The sequence below is a fragment of the Zophobas morio genome, unplaced genomic scaffold (genome assembly GCF_036711695.1).
Source record: "Zophobas morio isolate AGI-343-1 ecotype UQ-CSIRO unplaced genomic scaffold, CSIRO_AGI_Zmor_V1 ptg000026l, whole genome shotgun sequence".
NCBI lineage: Eukaryota > Metazoa > Arthropoda > Insecta > Coleoptera > Tenebrionidae > Zophobas > Zophobas morio.
In genome coordinates this window covers 13,039,762-13,062,398 of record NW_026972131.1, presented here as the reverse complement: position 1 = coordinate 13,062,398, position 22,637 = coordinate 13,039,762, and the positions used below count along the sequence as shown (strand labels likewise).

The 22,637-nt window shown below is 33.5% G+C and overlaps 1 protein-coding gene across 1 annotated transcript; it reads left to right on the top strand.

The window, feature by feature from the left end:
• Positions 1-7,254: 7,254 nt before the first annotated feature.
• On the top strand, positions 7,255-8,155 carry LOC135136349 (uncharacterized). The gene has a single exon (XM_064065586.1). It carries the CDS (start codon positions 7,291-7,293, stop codon positions 8,077-8,079), a length of 789 nt encoding a protein of 262 aa, XP_063921656.1. The 5' UTR covers positions 7,255-7,290; the 3' UTR covers positions 8,080-8,155.
• The last annotated feature ends 14,482 nt before the right edge of the window (positions 8,156-22,637 follow it).

Below are 22,637 nucleotides of genomic sequence, written 5' to 3'. Positions count from 1 at the left end.
TCTCTCAAAAAAAAAGCCAGAATTCTTAAAAAAAAGTATACGGGGGGCTGAGATTCTTTATATTGTTTAAAAAATAAAACAAGATACCTTAAAATTAAAAAAAAAAACGAAGGGCCCTAACGATTCTTTAATAATTCTTTGATGATGTCACCGTACAATTTTGGAGAATAAATGTTATTTAAATGTTAAAAAGTAACATGGTCATCAACTGTGCTTTATGAATTCGTGTCCTAGACATCGAGACATCAAGATTTTTGGAAAAAAATCAAAATTATATAATAATTTTTCGATTTCTCGATTTTTCAACTTTCGGTTTCTCAATTTTCCGATATTTCTGATTTGGAGTTTTGCAGTCTGTTAATTCTTCAATTTTTCGGGTTTTAATTTTTGATGTTCCTAAATTTTCGATTTTCCGATTTCTCGTTTGTTGATTCTTCGATTCATCAATTTTTTGATTTTTCCATTTCTCGATTTCCCGACTTTTCGGTGTTCGATTTCTCGATATTTTAGTTTTTCAATTCTTCAATTTTTGGATTTTCAAATCTTTCAATTTTTCGATTTCTCAGGTTGAGTTTTCAATTTTTAGATTTTTTTACGACTTTTAAATTTTTTCGATTTCTCGATTTCTCAATTTTTCATTTTTCAATCTTTCCATTCTTCAGTTTCTTGATATTTTAATTTTTCAATTTTTTCAATTTTAGATTTTTCGGTTTCTCTATGTATTTTGTCAATTTTTCTGATTTTTAAATTTTAGATTTTTCAGTTTTGTGATGTTTCGAATTCCCGATTTTAAAATTTTTTAATCCATCAATTTCTCGATTTTTCGCATCGATTTTAAAAATTTTTAGACTTTTTCGATTTTCTGGTGTTCCAGTTTGTTCAGTTTGTCAATTTTTCAGTTTTTCGATTTTTAAAATGTTTTGATTTCTCGATTTATGGACATTCCGATAATTCAATTTTTTGATTGTTCGATTTTGTTCCATTTGTCGATTTTCCGACTTTTCGATGTTCGATTTCTCCACTTCTAGATTTCTCGATTTTTCAGCTTTTTCAATTCCGCAATTTTTGTACTTTCCAATTCTTCAATTTTTCGATTTCTCTACTTTCAATTTTTATCTTTTTTAACGACTTTTTTTTCGATTTTTTACTGTTTCGCATTTTCAATTCTTCTTCAGTATCATGAAATTTTTCTAATTTTTAAATTTTAAATTTTTCAGTTTGGTGATGTTTCGATGTCTCGATATTTCGATTTTTCGACTTCTCGCTTTTAAATTTTTTAATTTGTTGAATTTTAAAATTTTTATTTTTTCGATTTTTCAATTTTCGAATTTTTCAAATTCACGATTTATGATTTTTTTTTACTTTAACTATTTCAATTTTTCAATTATAAATTTTTCGATTTGGGCTATTCAATTTCTCGACTTTTCGATTTCTCTATTTTTCGATTTTTCGTCTTTTCGGCTTTTCAATTTTCTAATTTTTCGACGTTTTAATTTTTCACTTTTTCGATTTCAGAATTTTTCGAGAATTCATTTGGCTGATTTTTTAATTTCTTAATTTGTTGGTTTTTTGATTTTTCGGTTTTCTAATTAATATTCGATTTCTTAAATTTACATTTTTCGGTTTTCTGATGTTTCGAATTCCCGATTTTTTAATTTTTTAATACTCCAATTTTTCGAATTCTCGCATCGATTTAAAAAATTTTGGATTAGTAGATTTTTCAATTTTTAGTGTTCCGATTTTTCGGTTTTTTAATTTTTCAGTTGTTTCAGTTCTTCAATTTTTGGTTTTTCCAATTTTTCGATTTCTCAGGTCACTGAGTTTTCAATTTTTAATTTTTTAACAACTTTTCGATTTTTTCGATTTCTCCATTTTTCAATTTTTCGATGTTCAGCTTTGAGATTTTTCAATTTTTCGATTTTTAATTTATGGATTATTTATCAATTTTTCAATATCTTGGGATTTTTAATAGTTCAATTTTTTGAATTTTAGATTTTTCGATTTTTTTATGTTTCGAATTTTCAGTTTTTCAATCTTTCACTTCTTCAGTTTTTTGATATTTATTTTAATTTTTCGATTTTTTTCAATTTTAGGTTTTTCGATTTTTCCATTTTTCAGTTCTTCGATTTTTCTATGTATTTGTCAATTTTTCTAATTTTTAAATTTTAGATTTTTCAATTTTGGAATTTTTCGAATTCGTAAATTATCGATATATTTTCTTAATTTTAACCATATATTTCAATTTTTCAATTATTAACTTTTCGATTTTGGGCTATTCAGTTTCTCAATTTTTCGATTTTTCGATTTCTCAGGTTATTGAGTTTTCAATTTTTAATTTTTTTAACGACTTTTCGATTTCTCCATTTTTCAATTTTTCAATGTTCAGTTTTGAGATTTTTCAATTTTTCGATTTTTAATTTATCGATTTATCAATTTTTCAATTTCTTGGGATTTTTAATAGTTCGATTTTTTGAATTTTACATTTTTCGATTTTTTTGTGTTTCGAATTTTCAGTGTTTCAATTTTTCCATTCTTCAATTTCTTGATATTTTAATTTTTCGATTTTTTTCAATTTTAGGTTTTTCGATTTTTCCATTTTTCAGTTCTTCGATTTTTCTATGTATTTGTCAATTTTTCTAATTTTTAAATTTTAGATTTTTAAATTTTGGAATTTTTCGAATTCGTAAATTATCGATATATTTTCTTAATTTTAACCATATATTTCAATTTTTCAATTATTAACTTTTCGATTTTGGGCTATTCAGTTTCTCAATTTTTCGATTTTTCGATTTCTCAGGTTATTGAGTTTTCAATTTTTAATTTTTTTAACGACTTTTCGATTTCTCCATTTTTCAATTTTTCAATGTTCAGTTTTGAGATTTTTCAATTTTTCGATTTTTAATTTATCGATTTATCAATTTTTCAATTTCTTGGGATTTTTAATAGTTCGATTTTTTGAATTTTACATTTTTCGATTTTTTTATGTTTCGAATTTTCAGTGTTTCAATTTTTCCATTCTTCAATTTCTTGATATTTTAATTTTTCGATTTTTTCAATTTTAGATTTTTCGATTTTGGAATTTTTCGAATTCGCGATTTATCGATATATATTTTTTTAATTTTAAACACATTTCAACTTTTCAATTATTAACTTTTCGATTTTGGGCTGTTCAATTTCTCAATTTTTCGATTTTTTTCGATTCCTCAATCTTTTCATGTTTCGATTTCCGGATGTTTAAATTTTTCGATTTTTCTGTTTTTCGATTTGTCGTTTTTTTGGTTTTTCAATTTTCCAATTTTTCGACGTTTTAATTTTTCAATTTTTCGATTTTACAATTTTTCGAGGATTCAGCTGGCAGATTTTTCAATTTCTCGTTTTGTTGATTTTTTTTGACTTTTCGGTTTTCCAACTATTCGATTTATTAAATTTTACATTTTTCTATTTTACGATGTTTCGAATTCACGATTTTTTAATTTTTTAATGTTTCAATTTTTCGATTTCGCGTATCGATTTTAAAATTTTTTGGATTTTTCAATTTTTTGTGTTCGGATTTTTCGGTTTTTCAATTTTTCATATTTTCAATACTTCAATTTTTGGGTTTTCCAATTTTTCAATTTTCCGATTTCTCAGGTTACTGAGTTTATCAATTTGTCTTATAGTTTTGGGATTTTTAATAGTTGGATTTTTTTAATTTTAGATTTTTCGATTTTTTTGTTTCAAATTCTCGATATTGAAATCTTTCCATTCTTCAATTTCTTGATATTTTGATTTTTCGATTTTTTCAATTTTAGATTTTTCAGTTCTTATTCGATTTTTCTATTATTTGTCAGTTTTTCTTTTTAGATTTTTTAATTTAGGAATTTTTCGAATTCACGATTTATCTATATATATTTTTATTTTAACAACACTGTTCAATTTCCCAATTTTTTTATTTTTTAGTCTGTTCATGTTTCGATTTCCCGATGTTTGAATTTTTCGATTTTCCAATTTTTCGATGTTTTAATTTTTTCATTTTTCGAGAAGTCAGTTTGGGGATTTTTCAAATTGTCGATTTGTTGGTTTTTTGATTTTTCGGTTTTCCAGTTTTCCAATTTTTCCATTTTGTTAATTTTACATTTTTCAATTTTCCATTTTCGATTTCACGATTTTCTGATGTTTTGAATTCCCGATGTCTAAATTTGTTCCGAATTTTGGGTTTTCCATTTTTTCAATTTTTCGATTTCTCAGGTTATTGAGCTTTCAATTTTTAGATTTTTTAACGACTTGTCGATTTTTATTATTGATTTATCAATTTTTTTATATTTTAGTTTTGGGATTTTTCAATAGTTCGATTTTTTAAATTTTAGATTTTTCGATTTTTTAATGTTTCGAATTCTCAGTTTTTAATTTTAGATTTTTCGATTTCTCCATTCTTCAGTTCTTCGATCTTTCTATGTATTTGTCAGTTTTTCTTATTTTCAAATTTTAGATTTTTTAATTTAGGATTTTTTCGAATTCACGATTTAACTATATATTTTTTTATTTTAACAACACTGTTCAATTTCCCAATTTTTTTAACGACTTTTCGATTTTTATTATTGATTTATCAATTTTTCTATATTTTAGTTTTGGGATTTTTCAATAGGTAGTTCGATTTTTTAAATTTTAGATTTTTCGATTTTTTAATGTTTCGAATCCTCAGTTTTTAAATTTAGATTTTTCGATTTCTCCATTCTTCAGTTCTTCGGTTTTTCTATGTATTTGTCAGTTTTTCTTATTTTCAAATTTTAGATTTTTTAATTTAGGAATTTTTGGAATTCACGATTTATCTATATATATTTTTATTTTAACAACACTGTTCAATTTTCCAATTTTTTGATTTTTTAGTCTGTTCATGTTTCGATTTCCCAATGTTTGAATTTTTCGATTTTCCAATTTTTCGATGTTTTAATTTTTTCATTTTTCGAGAAGTCAGATTGGGGATTTTACAAATTGTCGATTTGTTGGTTTTTTGATTTTTCGGTTTTCCAATTTTCCAATTTTTCCATTTTGTTAATTTTACATTTTTCAATTTTCCATTTTCGATTTCACGATTTTCTGATGTTTCGAATTCCCGATGTCTAAATTTGTTCCGAATTTTCGGTTTTTCAATTTTTGGGTTTTCCATTTTTTCAATTTTTCGATTTCTTAGGTTATTGAGTTTTCAATTTTTAGATTTTTTAACGACTTTTCGATTTTTATTATTGATTTATCAATTTTTCTATATTTTAGTTTTAGGATTTTTCAATAGTTCGATTTTTTAAATTTTAGATTTTTCGATTTTTTAATGTTTCGAATTCTCAGTTTTTAATTTTAGATTTTTCGATTTCTCCACTCTTCAGTTCTTCGATGGTTCTATGTATTTGTCGGTTTTTCTAATTTTTAAATTATAGATCTTTCAATTTTGTGGTGTTTCGACTTCTCGGTTTTAGATTTTTTAATTTTTTGTTTTTTAAAATTTTTCATTTTTCGATTTTACAATTTTGGAATTTTTCGAAATTACGATTTAACGGGAATTCAGTTTGGGGGTTTTCAGTTTCTCGGTTTTTTGATTTGTCGGTTTTCCAGTTTTCCAATTTTTCCATTTTGTTAATTTTACATTTTTCAATTTTCCATTTTCGATTTCACGATTTTCTGATGTTTCGAATTCCCGATGTCTAAATTTGTTCCGAATTTTCGGTTTTTCAATTTTTGGGTTTTCCATTTTTTCAATTTTTCGATTTCTCAGGTTATTGAGTTTTCAATTTTTAGATTTTTTAACGACTTTTCGATTTTTATTATTGATTTATCAATTTTTCTATATTTTAGTTTTGGGATTTTTCAATAGTTCGATTTTTTAAATTTTAGATTTTTCGATTTCTCCATTCTTCAGTTCTTTGATTTTTCTATGTATTTGTCAGTTTTTCTAATTTTTAAATTATAGATCTTTCAATTTTGTGGTGTTTCGACTTCTCGGTTTTAAATTTTTCTTTTTTTTGTTTTTTAAAATTTTTCATTTTTCGATTTTTCAATTTTGGAATTTTTCGAATTTAGGATTTAACGGGAATTCAATTTCTCGATTTCTTGGTTTTTTGATTTGTCGGTTTTCCAATTTTTCAATTTTTTAAAATTATACATTTTTCGATTTTACGATTTTCTGAATTTTCGAATTTCCGATTTTAATTGTTTTTAATATTTCAGTTTTTCAATTTCTCGCATCGATTTTGAAATTTTTGGACTTTTCGATTTTTTCGTGTTTCGATTTTTTGGTTTTTCAATTTTTCATTTTTTCGGTTTTTAAAGTGTTTTGATTTCTGGATTTTTCGACATTCCGATGTTTCAATTTTTCGGTTGTTCGATTTCTCAATATTTCGATTTTTCGAGAAGTCACCCTTTGGTTTTTACTTTATAGAGGTTATCAGATAACAAAAATAACAAAAAAGATATATAATTTTCAATTCATCCAGTTTTTTTAGGATAGCCCCATCTGCTAAAATGAAATAAGGGTGGATTATTGAACCACAAAATAGTGAAATTTTATATAAAAAAAGTACATTTTAATATCTACACGGAAGCCCTAATAGTATTATTGTTCGAAGAATATTTAATCCATGAAGAAATGTCTGGATTATCGTTTTCTTAGCTTATGCTCTGGAGGCAAAAATCCTTTCTCCAGTTTGGAAAAGGATGTCACAATTATAACTGCACTTTATAAATAAGTATAATATTAAAAATGCAATAATGGTGGCTTATATGCTTCAAGTGTCACAAATTTCTATTTCATCGAAGCTCTAAATTGTTGTTTTTCTATTTCTTTCGTCTAATTTTCTGCACAAAAGTGACCACCAAAAAGTAAACAACTTTAAAAAGTGTTTAATCTTTTCGTCGAATTTGAGTTTTTTGTCCTCCGGAACGGGTTCTTCCAGCGAGCGCTCCGCACGTCAAATTTCCACTCATTATCTCTGCGTTTTTTCCGTTGCAAGCGCATCCTGACGTACCTGGTGCAGCTCTGCGAAGTGTGAATGCCGCTACAGTTATTGAAGAATTAATGAAAAAATTAGAGCGGTGATAGTACATACAGCAGCCGTGCATTTCATGTTCACTGAGATTATCGAATTATATCCCCGTCACTTGCTCACAATACCTTCTTGCTCCACTAACTCCATTCATCGATAGATGGTCACTAAATTAAGGAATAGGAGGTAACGTTTTTCTCACTCCAGATGCCACAACTATATAAACCACTATCATTTTCAATTTCGACATCAGTCTTCCTTCCGAGCTCGCACCAACATGTTGCGCTTACCGTTCTTGTGCTTTTGCGTTGCACTCGCCCTCCTCGGGCCGGTCGCCTCCGACAACGCCATCCAGAAACCTAGTGACAAAAGTGAGTTGAAGAAAACCCTCTCGAGGGACTGCTCGTCGTCGTACACCTCCACGTGCCTCAAACTCGACATCGTGTCCTGGGTGGACAAGCTCAACGAGCAGGAGGACTACAACGTGCTCCCCGGGGTGTCCCTCGTCCGGGAAGACGGCAACAGCAGCCGCCCCAACACCGCCGACATCGTCGCCGAGCTGGCCAGAGACTTCCCCAACGACCCCGACGCCCGCCTGGACGCCTTCCTCATGAAGAAGGTCACGGGCTACCTCAACACCCACTCCATCAAGCTGAATCTGTTCAAGACAGACTCGGAGGAGTCGGCGAGGAAGGGCGGAGGTGGAGGCGGCGGCGGCAAGAAAGGCGACGGCTTGGGGGCGATCCTGGCGGCGGGAGCTATGATGAAGGGCACGATGTTCGCGCTGGCCTTGGGCGGGTTGGCGGCGCTGGCTGGAAAGGCGTTGATGACGGGGTTGATCTCGCTAATGCTTTCGGCTATCATCGGCATCAAGTCCTTGGCGGGCGGAGGCGGCAAGTCCACCACCTACGAAGTGATTGCGAAACCCATTTACACGCATTCTAACACGCATTCGGTGTCGCATGAAGAGCATGGAGGAGGACATTACGGGCATTCTTCCTATGGAAGGAGCTTCGACGTTCCGTTGCCTCTGGGACTACAGGCTGGGTATAAACCGGCAGTGTGAAAGTGGTGTCGATATTTATTTATTTATTTATTTATTGCTTGCACTAGTAATAAACTGCATCTTTTGTTGAAGTAAATTTGTTGCTTTATTTCGCCGGTTTAAAAAAAATGCGCTTTAGGGTTTGGAATTTGGAATTTCAAACTAGAAAATTTACTAAGTATGATGATACTAATAATCTCGATTCACATGATGTTTGAGTTCTTAATTCTAAATTAATATATTCAAATTATTTCGAAAATTCTATCAATTAATTCAGAATTACCCGGTTATGTGAGAATTTTGCGCTTCATACCACTAAATTCAGTTACTTAATTATCTGGACTTAATAAAGCACATAGTTCCATTTTATTAATTAAAAATACTTAGCAATTTATTCTTCCAAAACATTAATTTGAAATTTGTACTGAATTAACTGCAAAATTCCATCCATTATTTCAAAATTTGATGGTCACATTCAGTTTATTTTTTCAATATTTCAAAACTGGAGTACAATTCAGTCAAAATTTCCACTGAATAATCCAAAATTTGCTTTTAGTTTCTGTGTATAACCCCCTTTCAAATTTCACTTCGAATTTTTCCAAACTATTGCTCGGTGACCCTAAACACGCTATATTTTCCGAATCAGCACGTCAACATCTACATGCCTGAATTTTTTCAGAATTTTTAGACAACTTTTTTAAAAGTGAAATTTTTCCATTTCAAATTCCGGGCAATTTTTGCCATTTTCGAAACTTGAGTAAATAAATAAATTCTTGTAGATTTCGAGCTCTAGAACTAACTTTCGGCCTCGATTCTTTGATAACTGCAAACGTTTTTCCAGAATCGTCCGTTGAAATATCGAAATTTTTAGAAATTCTCAAAAATTCGCATTTCAAACCGATTGTAACAAAAATGTAGCTCCGTGACCATAATAAGTATTCTATATTTTTGAAATCAGCATGTCGAGATCTACATCCCCGAATTTTTTCAGAATTTTTAGGCAACTTTCGTAAAAGTGAAATTTTTCCAATGATCCCCCCTTCTTCAAATTTCGGCCAAAATTTCACATTTTCGAAACCTAACGAAACACATTTTCTTGTAGATTTCGAACTCTAGAACACGCTTCCGGTCTCGTTTCTTTGATAACTGCAACCGTTTTTCCAGAATCGGCTCTTGAAAAATCGAAATTTTTCAAAATTCCCAAAAATTCGCATTTCGTTGCGATTCTTTCGAAAATGTTGCTCCGTGTCCATCAACATGCTATATTTTTGGAATCAGCATGTCGAGATCTACGTCCCTGAATTTTTTCAGAATTTTTAGACAACTTTTGTTAAAGTGAAATATTTCCAATGGTCCCCCCTTCTTCAAATTTCGGCCAATATTTCACATTTTCGAAACTTCACTAAACACATTTTCTTGTAGATTTCGAGCTCTAGAACCCGCTTCCGGTCTCGTTTCTTTGGTAACTGCAACCGTTTTTTCAGAATCGGCACTTGAAAAATCGAAATTTTTCGAAATTCCCAAAAATTCGCATTAAGTAGCGATTCTTTCGAAAATGTTGCTCCGTGTCCATCAACATGCTATATTTTTGGAATCAGCATGTCGAGATCTACGTCCCTGAATTTTTTCAGAATTTTTAGACAACTTTTGTAAAAGTGAAATTTTTTCAATGGTCCCCCCTTCTTCAAATTTCGGCCAAAATTTCACATTTTCGAAACCTAACTAAACACATTTTCTTGGAGATTTCGAGCTATAGAACACGCTTCCGGTCTCGTTTCTTTGATAACTGCAACCGTTTTTCCAGAATCGGCAGTTGAAAAATCGAAATTTTTCGAAATTCCCAAAAATTCGCATTTCGTTGCGATTCTTTCGAAAATGTTGATCCGTGTCCATCAACATGCTATATTTTTGGAATCAGCATGTCGAGAGCTACGTCTCTGAATTTTTTCAGAATTTTTAGACAACTTTTGTAAAAGTGAAATTTTTTCAATGGTCCCCCCTTCTTCAAATTTCGGCCAAAATTTCTCTTTTTCGAAACCTAACTAAACACATTTTCTTGTAGATTTCGAGCTCTAGAACACGCTTCCGGTCTCGTTTCTTTGATAACTGCAACCGTTTTTCCAGAATCGGCTCTTGAAAAATCGAAATTTTTCGAAATTCCCAAAAATTCGGATTTCAAACCGATTCTATCGAGAATGTAACTCCGTGACCATAAGTATTCTATATTTTTGGAATCGGCATTTCGAGATCTACGTCCCTGAATTTTTTCATAATTTTTATACAACCTTTTTAAAAGCGAAATTTTTCCAATGGTCCCCCCTTCTTCAAATTTCGGCCAAAATTTCACATTTTCGAAACCTAAATAAACACATTTTCTTGTAGATTTCGAGCTCTAGAACACGCTTCCGGTCTCGATTCTTTGATAACTGCAACCGTTTTTCCAGAATCGGCACTTGAAAAATCGAAATTTTTCGAAATTCCCAAAACATGGCATTTCAAAGCGATTCTTTCGAAAATGTTGCTCCGTGTCCATCAACATGCTACATTTTTGGAATCAACATGTCGAGATCTACGTCCCCGAATTTTTTCAGAATTTTTAGACGACTTTTGTAAAAGTGAAATTTTTTCAATGGTCCCCGGTTCTTCAAATTTCGGCCAAAATTTCACATTTTCGAAACCTAAATAAACACATTTTCTTGTAGATTTCGAGCTCTAGAACACGCTTCCGGCCTCGTTTCTTTGATAGCTGCAACCGTTTTTCCAGAATCGGCACTTGAAAAAACGAAATTTTTCGAAATTCCCAAAAAATCGCATTTCGTAGCGATTCTTTCGAAAATGTTGCTCCGTGTCCATCAACATGCTATATTTTTGGAATCAGCATGTCGAGATCTACGTCCCTGAATTTTTTCAGAATTTTTAGACAACTTTTGTAACAGTGAAATTTTTTCAATGGTCCCCCCTTCAAATTTCGGCCAAAATTTCACATTTTCGAAACCTAACTAAATATATTTTCTTGTAGATTTCGAGCTCTAGAACACGCTTCCGGTCTCGTTTCTTTGATAACTGCAACCGTTTTTCCAGAATCGGCACTTGAAAAATCGAAATTTTGCAAAATTCCCAATAATTCGGATTTCGTAGCAATTCTTTCGAAAATGTTGCTCCGTGTCCATCAACATGCTATATTTTTGGAATCAGCATGTCGAGATCTACGTCCCTGAATTTTTTCAGAATTTTTAGACAACTTTTGTAAAAGTCAAATTTTTCCAATGGTTCCCCCTTCTTCAAATTTTGGCCAAAATTTCACATTTTCGAAATCTAACTAAAAACATTTTCTTGTAGATTTCGAGCTCTAGAACACGCTTCCGGTCTCGTTTCTTTGATAACTGCAACCGTTTTTCCAGAATCGGCACTTGAAAAATCGAAATTTTTAAAAATTCCCAAAACATCGCATTTCGTAGCGATTCTTTCGAAAATGTTGCTCCGTGTCCATCAACATGCTATATTTTTCGAATCAGCACGTCGAGATCTACGTCCCTGAATTTTTTCAAAATTTTTAGACAACTTTTGTAAAAGTGAAATGTTTTCAATGGTCCCCCCTTCTTCAAATTTCGGCCAAAATTTCACATTTTCGAAACCTAACTAAACACATTTTCTTGTAGATTTCGAGGTCTAGAACACGCTTCCGGTCTCGTTTCTTTGATAACTGCAACCGTTTTTCCAGAATCAGCAGTTGAAAAATCGAAATTTTTCGAAATTCCCAAAAAATCGCATTTCGTAGCGATTCTTTCGAAAATGTTGCTCCGCGTCCATCAACATGCTATATTTTTGGAATCAGCATGCCGAGATCTACGTCCCTGAATTTTTTCAGAATTTTTAGACAACTTTTGTTAAAGTGAAATTCTTTCAATGGTCCCCCCTTCTTCAAATTTCGGCCAAAATTTCACATTTTCGAAACCTAACTAAACACATTTTCTTGTAGATTTCGAACTCTAGAACACGCTTCCGGTCTCGTTTCTTTGATAACTGCAACCGTTTTTCCAGAATCGGCACTTGAATAATCGAAATTTTTCGAAATTCCCAAAAATTCGCATTTCGTAGCGATTCTTTCAAAAATGTTGCTCCGCGTCCATCAACATCCTATATTTTTGCAATCAGCATGTAGAGATCTACGTCCCTGAATTTTTTCAGAATTTTTAGACAACTTTTGTTAAAGTGAAATTTTTTCAATGGTCCCCCCTTCTTCAAATTTCGGCCAAAATTTCACATTTTCGAAACCTAACTAAACACATTTTCTAGTAGATTTCGAGCTCTAGAACACGGTTCCCGTCTCGTTTCTTTGATAACTGCAACCGTTTTTCCAGAATCGGCACTTGAAAAATCGAAATTTTTCGAAATTCCCAAAAATTCGCATTTCGTAGCGATTCTTTCGAAAATGTTGCTCCGTGTCCATCAACATGCTATATTTTTGGAATCAGCATGTCGAGAGCTACCTCTCTGAATTTTTTCAGAATTTTTAGACAACTTTTGTAAAAGTGAAAATTTTTCAATGGTCCCCCCTTCTTCAAATTTCGGCCAAAATTTCACATTTTCGAAACCTAACTCAACACATTTTCTTGTAGATTTCGAGCTCTAGAACACGCTTCCGGTCTCGTTGTTTCTTTGATAACTGCAACCGTTTTTCCAGAATCGGCACTTGAAAAATCGAAATTTTTCGAAATTCCCAAAAAATCGCATTTCATAGCGATTCTTTCGAAAATGTTGGTCCGTGTCCATCAACATGCTATATTTTTGGAATCAGCATGTCGAGAGCTACGTCTCTGAATTTTTTCAGAATTTTTAGACAACTTTTGTAAAAGTGAAATTTTTTCAATGGTCCGTCCCCCCTTCTTCAAATTTCGGCCAAAATTTCACATTTTCGAAACCTAACCAAACACATTTTCTTGTAGATTTCGAGCTCTACAACACGCTTCCGGTCTCGTTTCTTTGATAACTGCAACCGTTTTTCCAGAATCGGCACTTGAAAAATCGAAATTTTTCGAAATTCCCAAAAAATCGCATTTCGTAGCGATTCTTTCGAAAATGTTGCTCCGTGTCCATCAACATGCTATATTTTTGCAATCAGCATGTCGAGATCTACGTCCCTGAATTTTTTCAGAATTTTTAGACAACTTTTGTAACAGTGAAATTTTTTCAATGGTCCCCCCTTCTTCAAATTTCGGCCAAAATTTCACATTTTCGAAACCTAACTAAATATATTTTCTTGTAGATTTCGAGCTCTAGAACACGCTTGCGGTCTCGTTTCTTTGATAACTGCAACCGTTTTTCCAGAATCGGCACTTGAAAAATCGAAATTTTTCGAAATTCCCAAAAATTCGCATTTCGTAGCGATTCTTTCGAAAATGTTGCTCCGTGTCCATCAACATGCTATATTTTTGGAATCAGCATGTCGAGATCTACGTCCCTGAATTTTTTCTGAATTTTTAGACAACTTTTGTAAAAGTGAAATTTTTCCAATGGTCCCCCCTTCTTCAAATTTCGGCCAAAATTTCACATTTTCGAAACCTAACTAAACACATTTTCTTGCAGATTTCGAGCTCTAGAACACGCTTCCGGTCTCGTTTCTTTGATAACTGCAACCGTTTTTCCAGAATCGGCACTTGAAAAATCGAAATTTTTCGAAATTCCCAAAATATCGCATTTCGTAGCGATTCTTTCGAAAATGTTGCTCCGTGTCCATCAACATGCTATATTTTTGGAATCAGCATGTCGCGAGCTACGTCCCTGAATTTTTTCAGAATTTTTAGACAACTTTTGTAAAAGTGAAATTTTTTCAATGGTCCCCCCTTCTTCAAATTAAACCTAACTAAACACATTTTCTTGTAGATTTCGAGCTTTAGAACACGCTTCCGGTCTCGTTTCTTTGATAATTGCAACCGTTTTTCCAGAATCGGCACTTGAAAAATCGAAATTTTTCGAAATTCCCAAAAATTCGCATTTCGTAGCGATTCTTTCGAAAATGTTGCTCCGTGTCCATCAACATGCTATATTTTTGGAATCAGCATGTCGAGAGCTACGTCCCTGAATTTTTTCAGAATTTTTAGACAACTTTTGTAAAAGTGAAATTTTTTCAATGGTCCCCTCTTCTTCAAATTTTGGCCAAAATTTCACATTTTCGAAACCTAACTAAACACATTTTCTTGTAGATTTCGAGCTCTAGAATACGCTTCCGGTCTCGTTTCTTTGATAACTGCAACCGTTTTTCCAGAATCGGCAGTTGAAAAATCGAAATTTTTCGAAATTCCCAAAAATTCGCATTTCGTAGCGATTCTTTCGAAAATGTTGCTCTGTGTCCATCAACATGCTATATTTTTGGAATCAGCATGTCGAGATCTACGTCCCTGAATTTTTTCAGAATTTTTTGACAACTTTTGTAAAAGTGAAATTTTTTCAATGGTCCCCCCTTCTTCAAATTTCGGCCAAAATTTCACATTTTCGAAACCTAACTAAACACATTTTCTTGTAGATTTCGAGATCTAGAACACGCTTCCGGTCTCGTTTCTTTGATAACTGCAACCGTTTTTCCAGAATCGGCAGTTGAAAATCGAAATTTTTCGAAATTCCCAAAAATTCGCATTTTGTAGCGATTCTTTCGAAAATGTTGCTCCGTGTCCATCAACATGCTATATTTTTGGAATCAGCATGTCGAAATCTACGTCCCTGAATTTTTTCAGAATTTTTAGACAACTTTTGTAACAGTGAAATTTTTTCAATGGTCCCCCCTTCTTCAAATTTCGGCCAAAATTTCACATTTTCGAAAGCTAACTAAATACATTTTCTTGTAGATTTCGAGCTCTAGAACACGCTTCCGGTCTCGTTTCTTTGATTACTGCAACCGTTTTTCCAGAATCGGCTCTTGAATAATCGAAATTTTTCAAAATTCCCAAAAATTCGGATTTCGTAGCGATTATTTCGAAAATGTTGCTCCGTGTCCATCAACATGCTATATTTTTGGAATCAGCATGTCGAGAGCTACGTCTCTGAATTTTTTCAGAATTTTTAGACAACTTTTGTAAAAGTGAAATTTTTTCTATGGTCCCCCCTTCTTCAAATTTCGGCCAAAATTTCACATTTTCGAAACCTAACTAAACACATTTTCTTGTAGATTTCGAGCTCTAGAACACGCTTCCGGTCTCGTTTCTTTGATAACTGCAACCGTTTTTCCAGAATCGGCACTTGAAAAATCGAAATTTTTCGAAATTCCCAAAAAATCGCATTTCGTAGCGATTTTTTCGAAAATGTTGCTCCGTGTCCATCAACATGCCATATTTTTGGAATCAGCATGTCGAGATCTACGTCTCTGAATTTTTTCAGAATTTTTAGACAACTTTTGTAAAAGTGAAATTTTTTCAATGGTCCCCCCTTCTTCAAATTTCGGCCAAAATTTCACATTTTCGAAACCTAACTAAATACATTTTCTTGTAGATTTCGAGCTCTAGAACACGCTTCCGGTCTCGTTTCTTTGATAACTGCAACCGTTTTTCCAGAATCGGCACTTGAAAAATCGAAATTTTTCAAAATTCCCAAAAATTCGCATTTCGTAGCGATTCTTTCGAAAATGTTGCTCCGTGTCCATCAACATGCTATATTTTTGGAATCAGCATGTCGAGATCTACGTCCCTGAATTTTTTCAGAATTTTTAGACAACTTTTGTAAAAGTGAAATTTTTTCAATGGTCCCCCCTTCTTCAAATTTCGGCCAAAATTGCACATTTTCGAAACCTAACTAAACACATTTTCTTGTAGATTTCGAGCTCTAGAACACGCTTCCGGTCTCGTTTCTTTGATAACTGCAACCGTTTTTCCAGAATCGGCACTTGAAAAATCGAAATTTTTCAAAATTCCCAAAAATTCGCATTTCGTAGCGATTCTTTCGAAAATGTTGCTCCGTGTCCATCAACATGCTATATTTTTGGAATCAGCATGTCGAGATCTACGTCCCTGAATTTTTTCAGAATTTTTAGACAACTTTTGTAAAAGTGAAATTTTTTCAATGGTCCCCCCTTCTTCAAATTTCGGCCAAAATTGCACATTTTCGAAACCTAACTAAACACATTTTCTTGTGGATTTCGAGCTCTAGAACACGCTTCCGGTCTCGTTTCTTTGATAACTGCAACCGTTTTTCCAGAATCGGCACTTGAAAAATCGAAATTTTTCAAAATTCCCAAAAATTCGCATTTCGTAGCGATTCTTTCGAAAATGTTGCTCCGTGTCCATCAACATGCTATATTTTTGGAATCAGCATGTCGAGATCTACGTCCCTGAATTTTTTCACAATTTTTAGACAACTTTTGTAAAAGTGAAATTTTTTCAATGGTCCCCCCTTCTTCAAATTTCGGCCAAAATTGCACATTTTCGAAACCTAACTAAACACATTTTCTTGTAGATTTCGAGCTCTAGAACACGCCTCCAGTCTCGTTTCTTTGATAACTGCAACCGTTTTTCCAGAATCGGCACTTGAAAAATCGAAATTTTTCAAAATTCCCAAAAAATCGCATTTCGTTGCCATTCTTTCGAAAATGTTGCTCGGTGTCCATCAACATGCTATATTTTTGGAATCAGCATGTCGAGATCTACGTCCCTGAATTTTTTCAGAATTTTTTGACAACTTTTGTAAAAGTGAAATTTTTTCAATGGTCCCCCCTTCTTCAAATTTCGGCCAAAATTTCACATTTTCGAAACCTAACTCAACACATTTTCTTGTAGATTTCGAGCTCTAGAACACGCTTCCGGTCTCGTTTCTTTGATAACTGCAACCGTTTTTCCAGAATCGGCTCTTGAAAAATCGAAATTTTTCGAAATTCGCAAAAATTCGCATTTCGTAGCGATTCTTTCGAAAATGTTGCTCCGTGTCCATCAACATGCTATATTTTTGGAATCAGCATGTCGAGATCTACGTCCCTGAATTTTTTCAGAATTTTTAGACAACTTTTGTAAAAGTGAAATTTTTTCAATGGTCCCCCCTTCTTCAAATTTCGGCCAATATTTCACATTTTCGTAACCGAACTAAACACATTTTCTCGTAGATTTCGAGCTCTTGAACACGCTTCCGGTCTCGTTTCTTTGATAACTGCAACCGTTTTTCCAGAATCGGCACTTGAAAAATCGAAATTTTTCAAAATTCCCAAAAATTCGCATTTCGTAGCGATTCTTTCGAAAATGTTGCTCCGTGTCCATCAACATGCTATATTTTTGGAATCAGCATGTCGAGATCTACGTCCCTGAATTTTTTCACAATTTTTAGACAACTTTTGTAAAAGTGAAATTTTTTCAATGGTCCCCCCTTCTTCAAATTTCGGCCAAAATTTCACATTTTCGAAACCTAACTAAATACATTTTCTTGTAGATTTCGAGCTCTAGAACACGCTTCCGGTCTCGTTTCTTTGATAACTGCAACCGTTTTTCCAGAATCGGCACTTGAAAAATCGAAATTTTTCAAAATTCCCAAAAATTCGCATTTCGTAGCGATTCTTTCGAAAATGTTGCTCCGTGTCCATCAACATGCTATATTTTTGGAATCAGCATGTCGAGATCTACGTCCCTGAATTTTTTCAGAATTTTTAGACAACTTTTGTAAAAGTGAAATTTTTTCAATGGTCCCCCCTTCTTCAAATTTCGGCCAAAATTGCACATTTTCGAAACCTAACTAAACACATTTTCTTGTAGATTTCGAGCTCTAGAACACGCTTCCGGTCTCGTTTCTTTGATAACTGCAACCGTTTTTCCAGAATCGGCACTTGAAAAATCGAAATTTTTCAAAATTCCCAAAAATTCGCATTTCGTAGCGATTCTTTCGAAAATGTTGCTCCGTGTCCATCAACATGCTATATTTTTGGAATCAGCATGTCGAGATCTACGTCCCTGAATTTTTTCACAATTTTTAGACAACTTTTGTAAAAGTGAAATTTTTTCAATGGTCCCCCCTTCTTCAAATTTCGGCCAAAATTGCACATTTTCGAAACCTAACTAAACACATTTTCTTGTAGATTTCGAGCTCTAGAACACGCTTCCGGTCTCGTTTCTTTGATAACTGCAACCGTTTTTCCAGAATCGGCACTTGAAAAATCGAAATTTTTCAAAATTCCCAAAAATTCGCATTTCGTAGCGATTCTTTCGAAAATGTTGCTCCGTGTCCATCAACATGCTATATTTTTGGAATCAGCATGTCGAGATCTACGTCCCTGAATTTTTTCACAATTTTTAGACAACTTTTGTAAAAGTGAAATTTTTTCAATGGTCCCCCCTTCTTCAAATTTCGGCCAAAATTGCACATTTTCGAAACCTAACTAAACACATTTTCTTGTAGATTTCGAGCTCTAGAACAAGCCTCCAGTCTCGTTTCTTTGATAACTGCAACCGTTTTTCCAGAATCGGCACTTGAAAAATCGAAATTTTTCAAAATTCCCAAAAAATCGCATTTCGTTGCCATTCTTTCGAAAATGTTGCTCGGTGTCCATCAACATGCTATATTTTTGGAATCAGCATGTCGAGATCTACGTCCCTGAATTTTTTCAGAATTTTTTGACAACTTTTGTAAAAGTGAAATTTTTTCAATGGTCCCCCCTTCTTCAAATTTCGGCCAAAATTTCACATTTTCGAAACCTAACTCAACACATTTTCTTGTAGATTTCGAGCTCTAGAACACGCTTCCGGTCTCGTTTCTTTGATAACTGCAACCGTTTTTCCAGAATCGGCTCTTGAAAAATCGAAATTTTTCGAAATTCGCAAAAATTCGCATTTCGTAGCGATTCTTTCGAAAATGTTGCTCCGTGTCCATCAACATGCTATATTTTTGGAATCAGCATGTCGAGATCTACGTCCCTGAATTTTTTCAGAATTTTTAGACAACTTTTGTAAAAGTGAAATTTTTTCAATGGTCCCCCCTTCTTCAAATTTCGGCCAATATTTCACATTTTCGCAACCGAACTAAACACATTTTCTCGTAGATTTCGAGCTCTTGAACACGCTTCCGGTCTCGTTTCTTTGATAACTGCAACCGTTTTTCCAGAATCGGCACTTGAAAAATCGAAATTTTTCAAAATTCCCAAAAATTCGCATTTCGTAGCGATTCTTTCGAAAATGTTGCTCCGTGTCCATCAACATGCTATATTTTTGGAATCAGCATGTCGAGATCTACGTCCCTGAATTTTTTCAGAATTTTTAGACAACTTTTGTAAAAGTGAAATTTTTTCAATGGTCCCCCCTTCTTCAAATTTCGGCCAATATTTCACATTTTCGTAACCGAACTAAACACATTTTCTCGTAGATTTCGAGCTCTTGAACACGCTTCCGGTCTCGTTTCTTTGATAACTGCAACCGTTTTTCCAGAATCGGCAGTTGAAAAATCGAAATTTTTCACAATTCCCAAAAATTCGGATTTCGTAGCGATTCTTTCGAAAATGTTGCTCCGTGTCCATCAACATGCTATATTTTTGGAATCAGCATGTCGAGATCTACGTCCCTGAATTTTTTTAGAATTTTTAGACAACTTTTGTAAAAGTGAAATTTTTTCAATGGTCCCCCCTTCTTCAAATTTCGGCCAAAATTTCACATTTTCGAAACCTAACAAAACACATTTTCTTGTAGATTTCGAGCTCTAGAACACGCTTCCGGTCTCGTTTCTTTGATAACTGCAACCGTTTTTCCAGAATCGGCACTTGAAAAATCGAAATTTTTCGAAATTCCCAAAAATTCGCATTAAGTAGCGATTCTTTCGAAAATGTTGCTCCGTGTCCATCAACATGCTATATTTTTGGAATCAGCACGTCGAGAGCTACGTCCCTGAATTTTTTCAGAATTTTTAGACAACTTTTGTAAAAGTGAAATTTTTCCAATGGTCCCCCCTTCTTCAAATTTCGGCCAAAATTTCACATTTTCGAAACCTAACTAAACACATTTTCTTGTAGATTTCGAGCTCTAGATCACGCCTCCGTTCTCGTTTCTTTGATAACTGCAACCGTTTTTCCAGAATCGGCACTTGAAAAATCGAAATTTTTCGAAATTCCCAGAAATTCGCATTTCGTAGCGATTCTTCCGAAAATGTTGCTCCGTGTCCACCAACATGCTATATTTTTGGAATCAGCATGTCGAGAGCTACGTCCCTGAATTTTTTCAGAATTTTTAGACAACTTTTGTAAAAGTGAAATTTTTTCAATGGTCCCCCCTTCTTCATATTTCGGCCAAAATTTCACATTTTCGAAACCTAACTAAACACATTTTCTTGTAGATTTCGAGCTCTAGAACACGCTTCCGGTCTCGTTTCTTTGATAACTGCAACCGTTTTTCCAGAATCGGCACTTGAAAAATCGAAATTTTTCGAAATTCCCAAAAATTCGCATTAAGTAGCGATTCTTTCGAAAATGTTGCTCCGTGTCCATCAACATGCTATATTTTTGGAATCAGCACGTCGAGAGCTACGTCCCTGAATTTTTTCAGAATTTTTAGACAACTTTTGTAAAAGTGAAATTTTTCCAATGGTCCCCCCTTCTTCAAATTTCGGCCAAAATTTCACATTTTCGAAACCTAACTAAACACATTTTCTTGTAGATTTCGAGCTCTAGAACACGCCTCCGTTCTCGTTTCTTTGATAACTGCAACCGTTTTTCCAGAATCGGCACTTGAAAAATCGAAATTTTTCGAAATTCCCAGAAATTCGCATTTCGTAGCGATTCTTCCGAAAATGTTGCTCCGTGTCCACCAACATGCTATATTTTTGGAATCAGCATGTCGAGAGCTACGTCCCTGAATTTTTTCAGAATTTTTAGACAACTTTTGTAAAAGTGAAATTTTTTCAATGGTCCCCCCTTCTTCATATTTCGGCCAAAATTTCACATTTTCGAAACCTAACTAAACACATTTTCTTGTAGATTTCGAGCTCTAGAACACGCTTCCAGTCTCGTTTCTTTGATAACTGCAACCGTTTTTCCAGAATCGGCACTTGAAAAATCGAAATTTTTCAAAATTCCCAAAAAATCGCATTTCGTTGCCATTCTTTCGAAAATGTTGCTCGGTGTCCATCAACATGCTATATTTTTGGAATCAGCATGTCGAGATCTACGTCCCTGAATTTTTTCAGAATTTTTTGACAACTTTTGTAAAAGTGACATTTTTTCAATGGTCCCCCCTTCTTCAAATTTCGGCCAAAATTTCACATTTTCGAAACCTAACTCAACACATTTTCTTGTAGATTTCGAGCTCTAGAACACGCTTCCGGTCTCGTTTCTTTGATAACTGCAACCGTTTTTCCAGAATCGGCTCTTGAAAAATCGAAATTTTTCGAAATTCGCAAAAATTCGCATTTCGTAGCGATTCTTTCGAAAATGTTGCTCCGTGTCCATCAACATGCTATATTTTTGGAATCAGCATGTCGAGATCTACGTCCCTGAATTTTTTCAGAATTTTTAGACAACTTTTGTAAAAGTGAAATTTTTTCAATGGTCCCCCCTTCTTCAAATTTCGGCCAATATTTCACATTTTCGTAACCGAACTAAACACATTTTCTCGTAGATTTCGAGCTCTTGAACACGCTTCCGGTCTCGTTTCTTTGATAACTGCAACCGTTTTTCCAGAATCGGCACTTGAAAAATCGAAATTTTTCACAATTCCCAAAAATTCGGATTTCGTAGCGATTCTTTCGAAAATGTTGCTCCGTGTCCATCAACATGCTATATTTTTGGAATCAGCATGTCGAGATCTACGTCCCTGAATTTTTTTAGAATTTTTAGACAACTTTTGTAAAAGTGAAATTTTTTCAATGGTCCCCCCTTCTTCAAATTTCGGCCAAAATTTCACATTTTCGAAACCTAACAAAACACATTTTCTTGTAGATTTCGAGCTCTAGAACACGCTTCCGGTCTCGTTTCTTTGATAACTGCAACCGTTTTTCCAGAATCGGCACTTGAAAAATCGAAATTTTTCGAAATTCCCAAAAATTCGCATTAAGTAGCGATTCTTTCGAAAATGTTGCTCCGTGTCCATCAACATGCTATATTTTTGGAATCAGCACGTCGAGAGCTACGTCCCTGAATTTTTTCAGAATTTTTAGACAACTTTTGTAAAAGTGAAATTTTTCCAATGGTCCCCCCTTCTTCAAATTTCGGCCAAAATTTCACATTTTCGAAACCTAACTAAACACATTTTCTTGTAGATTTCGAGCTCTAGAACACGCCTCCGTTCTCGTTTCTTTGATAACTGCAACCGTTTTTCCAGAATCGGCACTTGAAAAATCGAAATTTTTCGAAATTCCCAGAAATTCGCATTTCGTAGCGATTCTTCCGAAAATGTTGCTCCGTGTCCACCAACATGCTATATTTTTGGAATCAGCATGTCGAGAGCTACGTCCCTGAATTTTTTCAGAATTTTTAGACAACTTTTGTAAAAGTGAAATTTTTTCAATGGTCCCCCCTTCTTCATATTTCGGCCAAAATTTCACATTTTCGAAACCTAACAAAACACATTTTCTTGTAGATTTCGAGCTCTAGAACACGCTTCCGGTCTCGTTTCTTTGATAACTGCAACCGTTTT

What these genes read in the sequence shown, in the direction of transcription:
- LOC135136349 (XM_064065586.1), top strand. Translation starts at nt 7,291, where the DNA reads ATGTTGCGCTTACCGTTCTTGTGCTTTTGCGTTGCACTCGCCCTCCTC.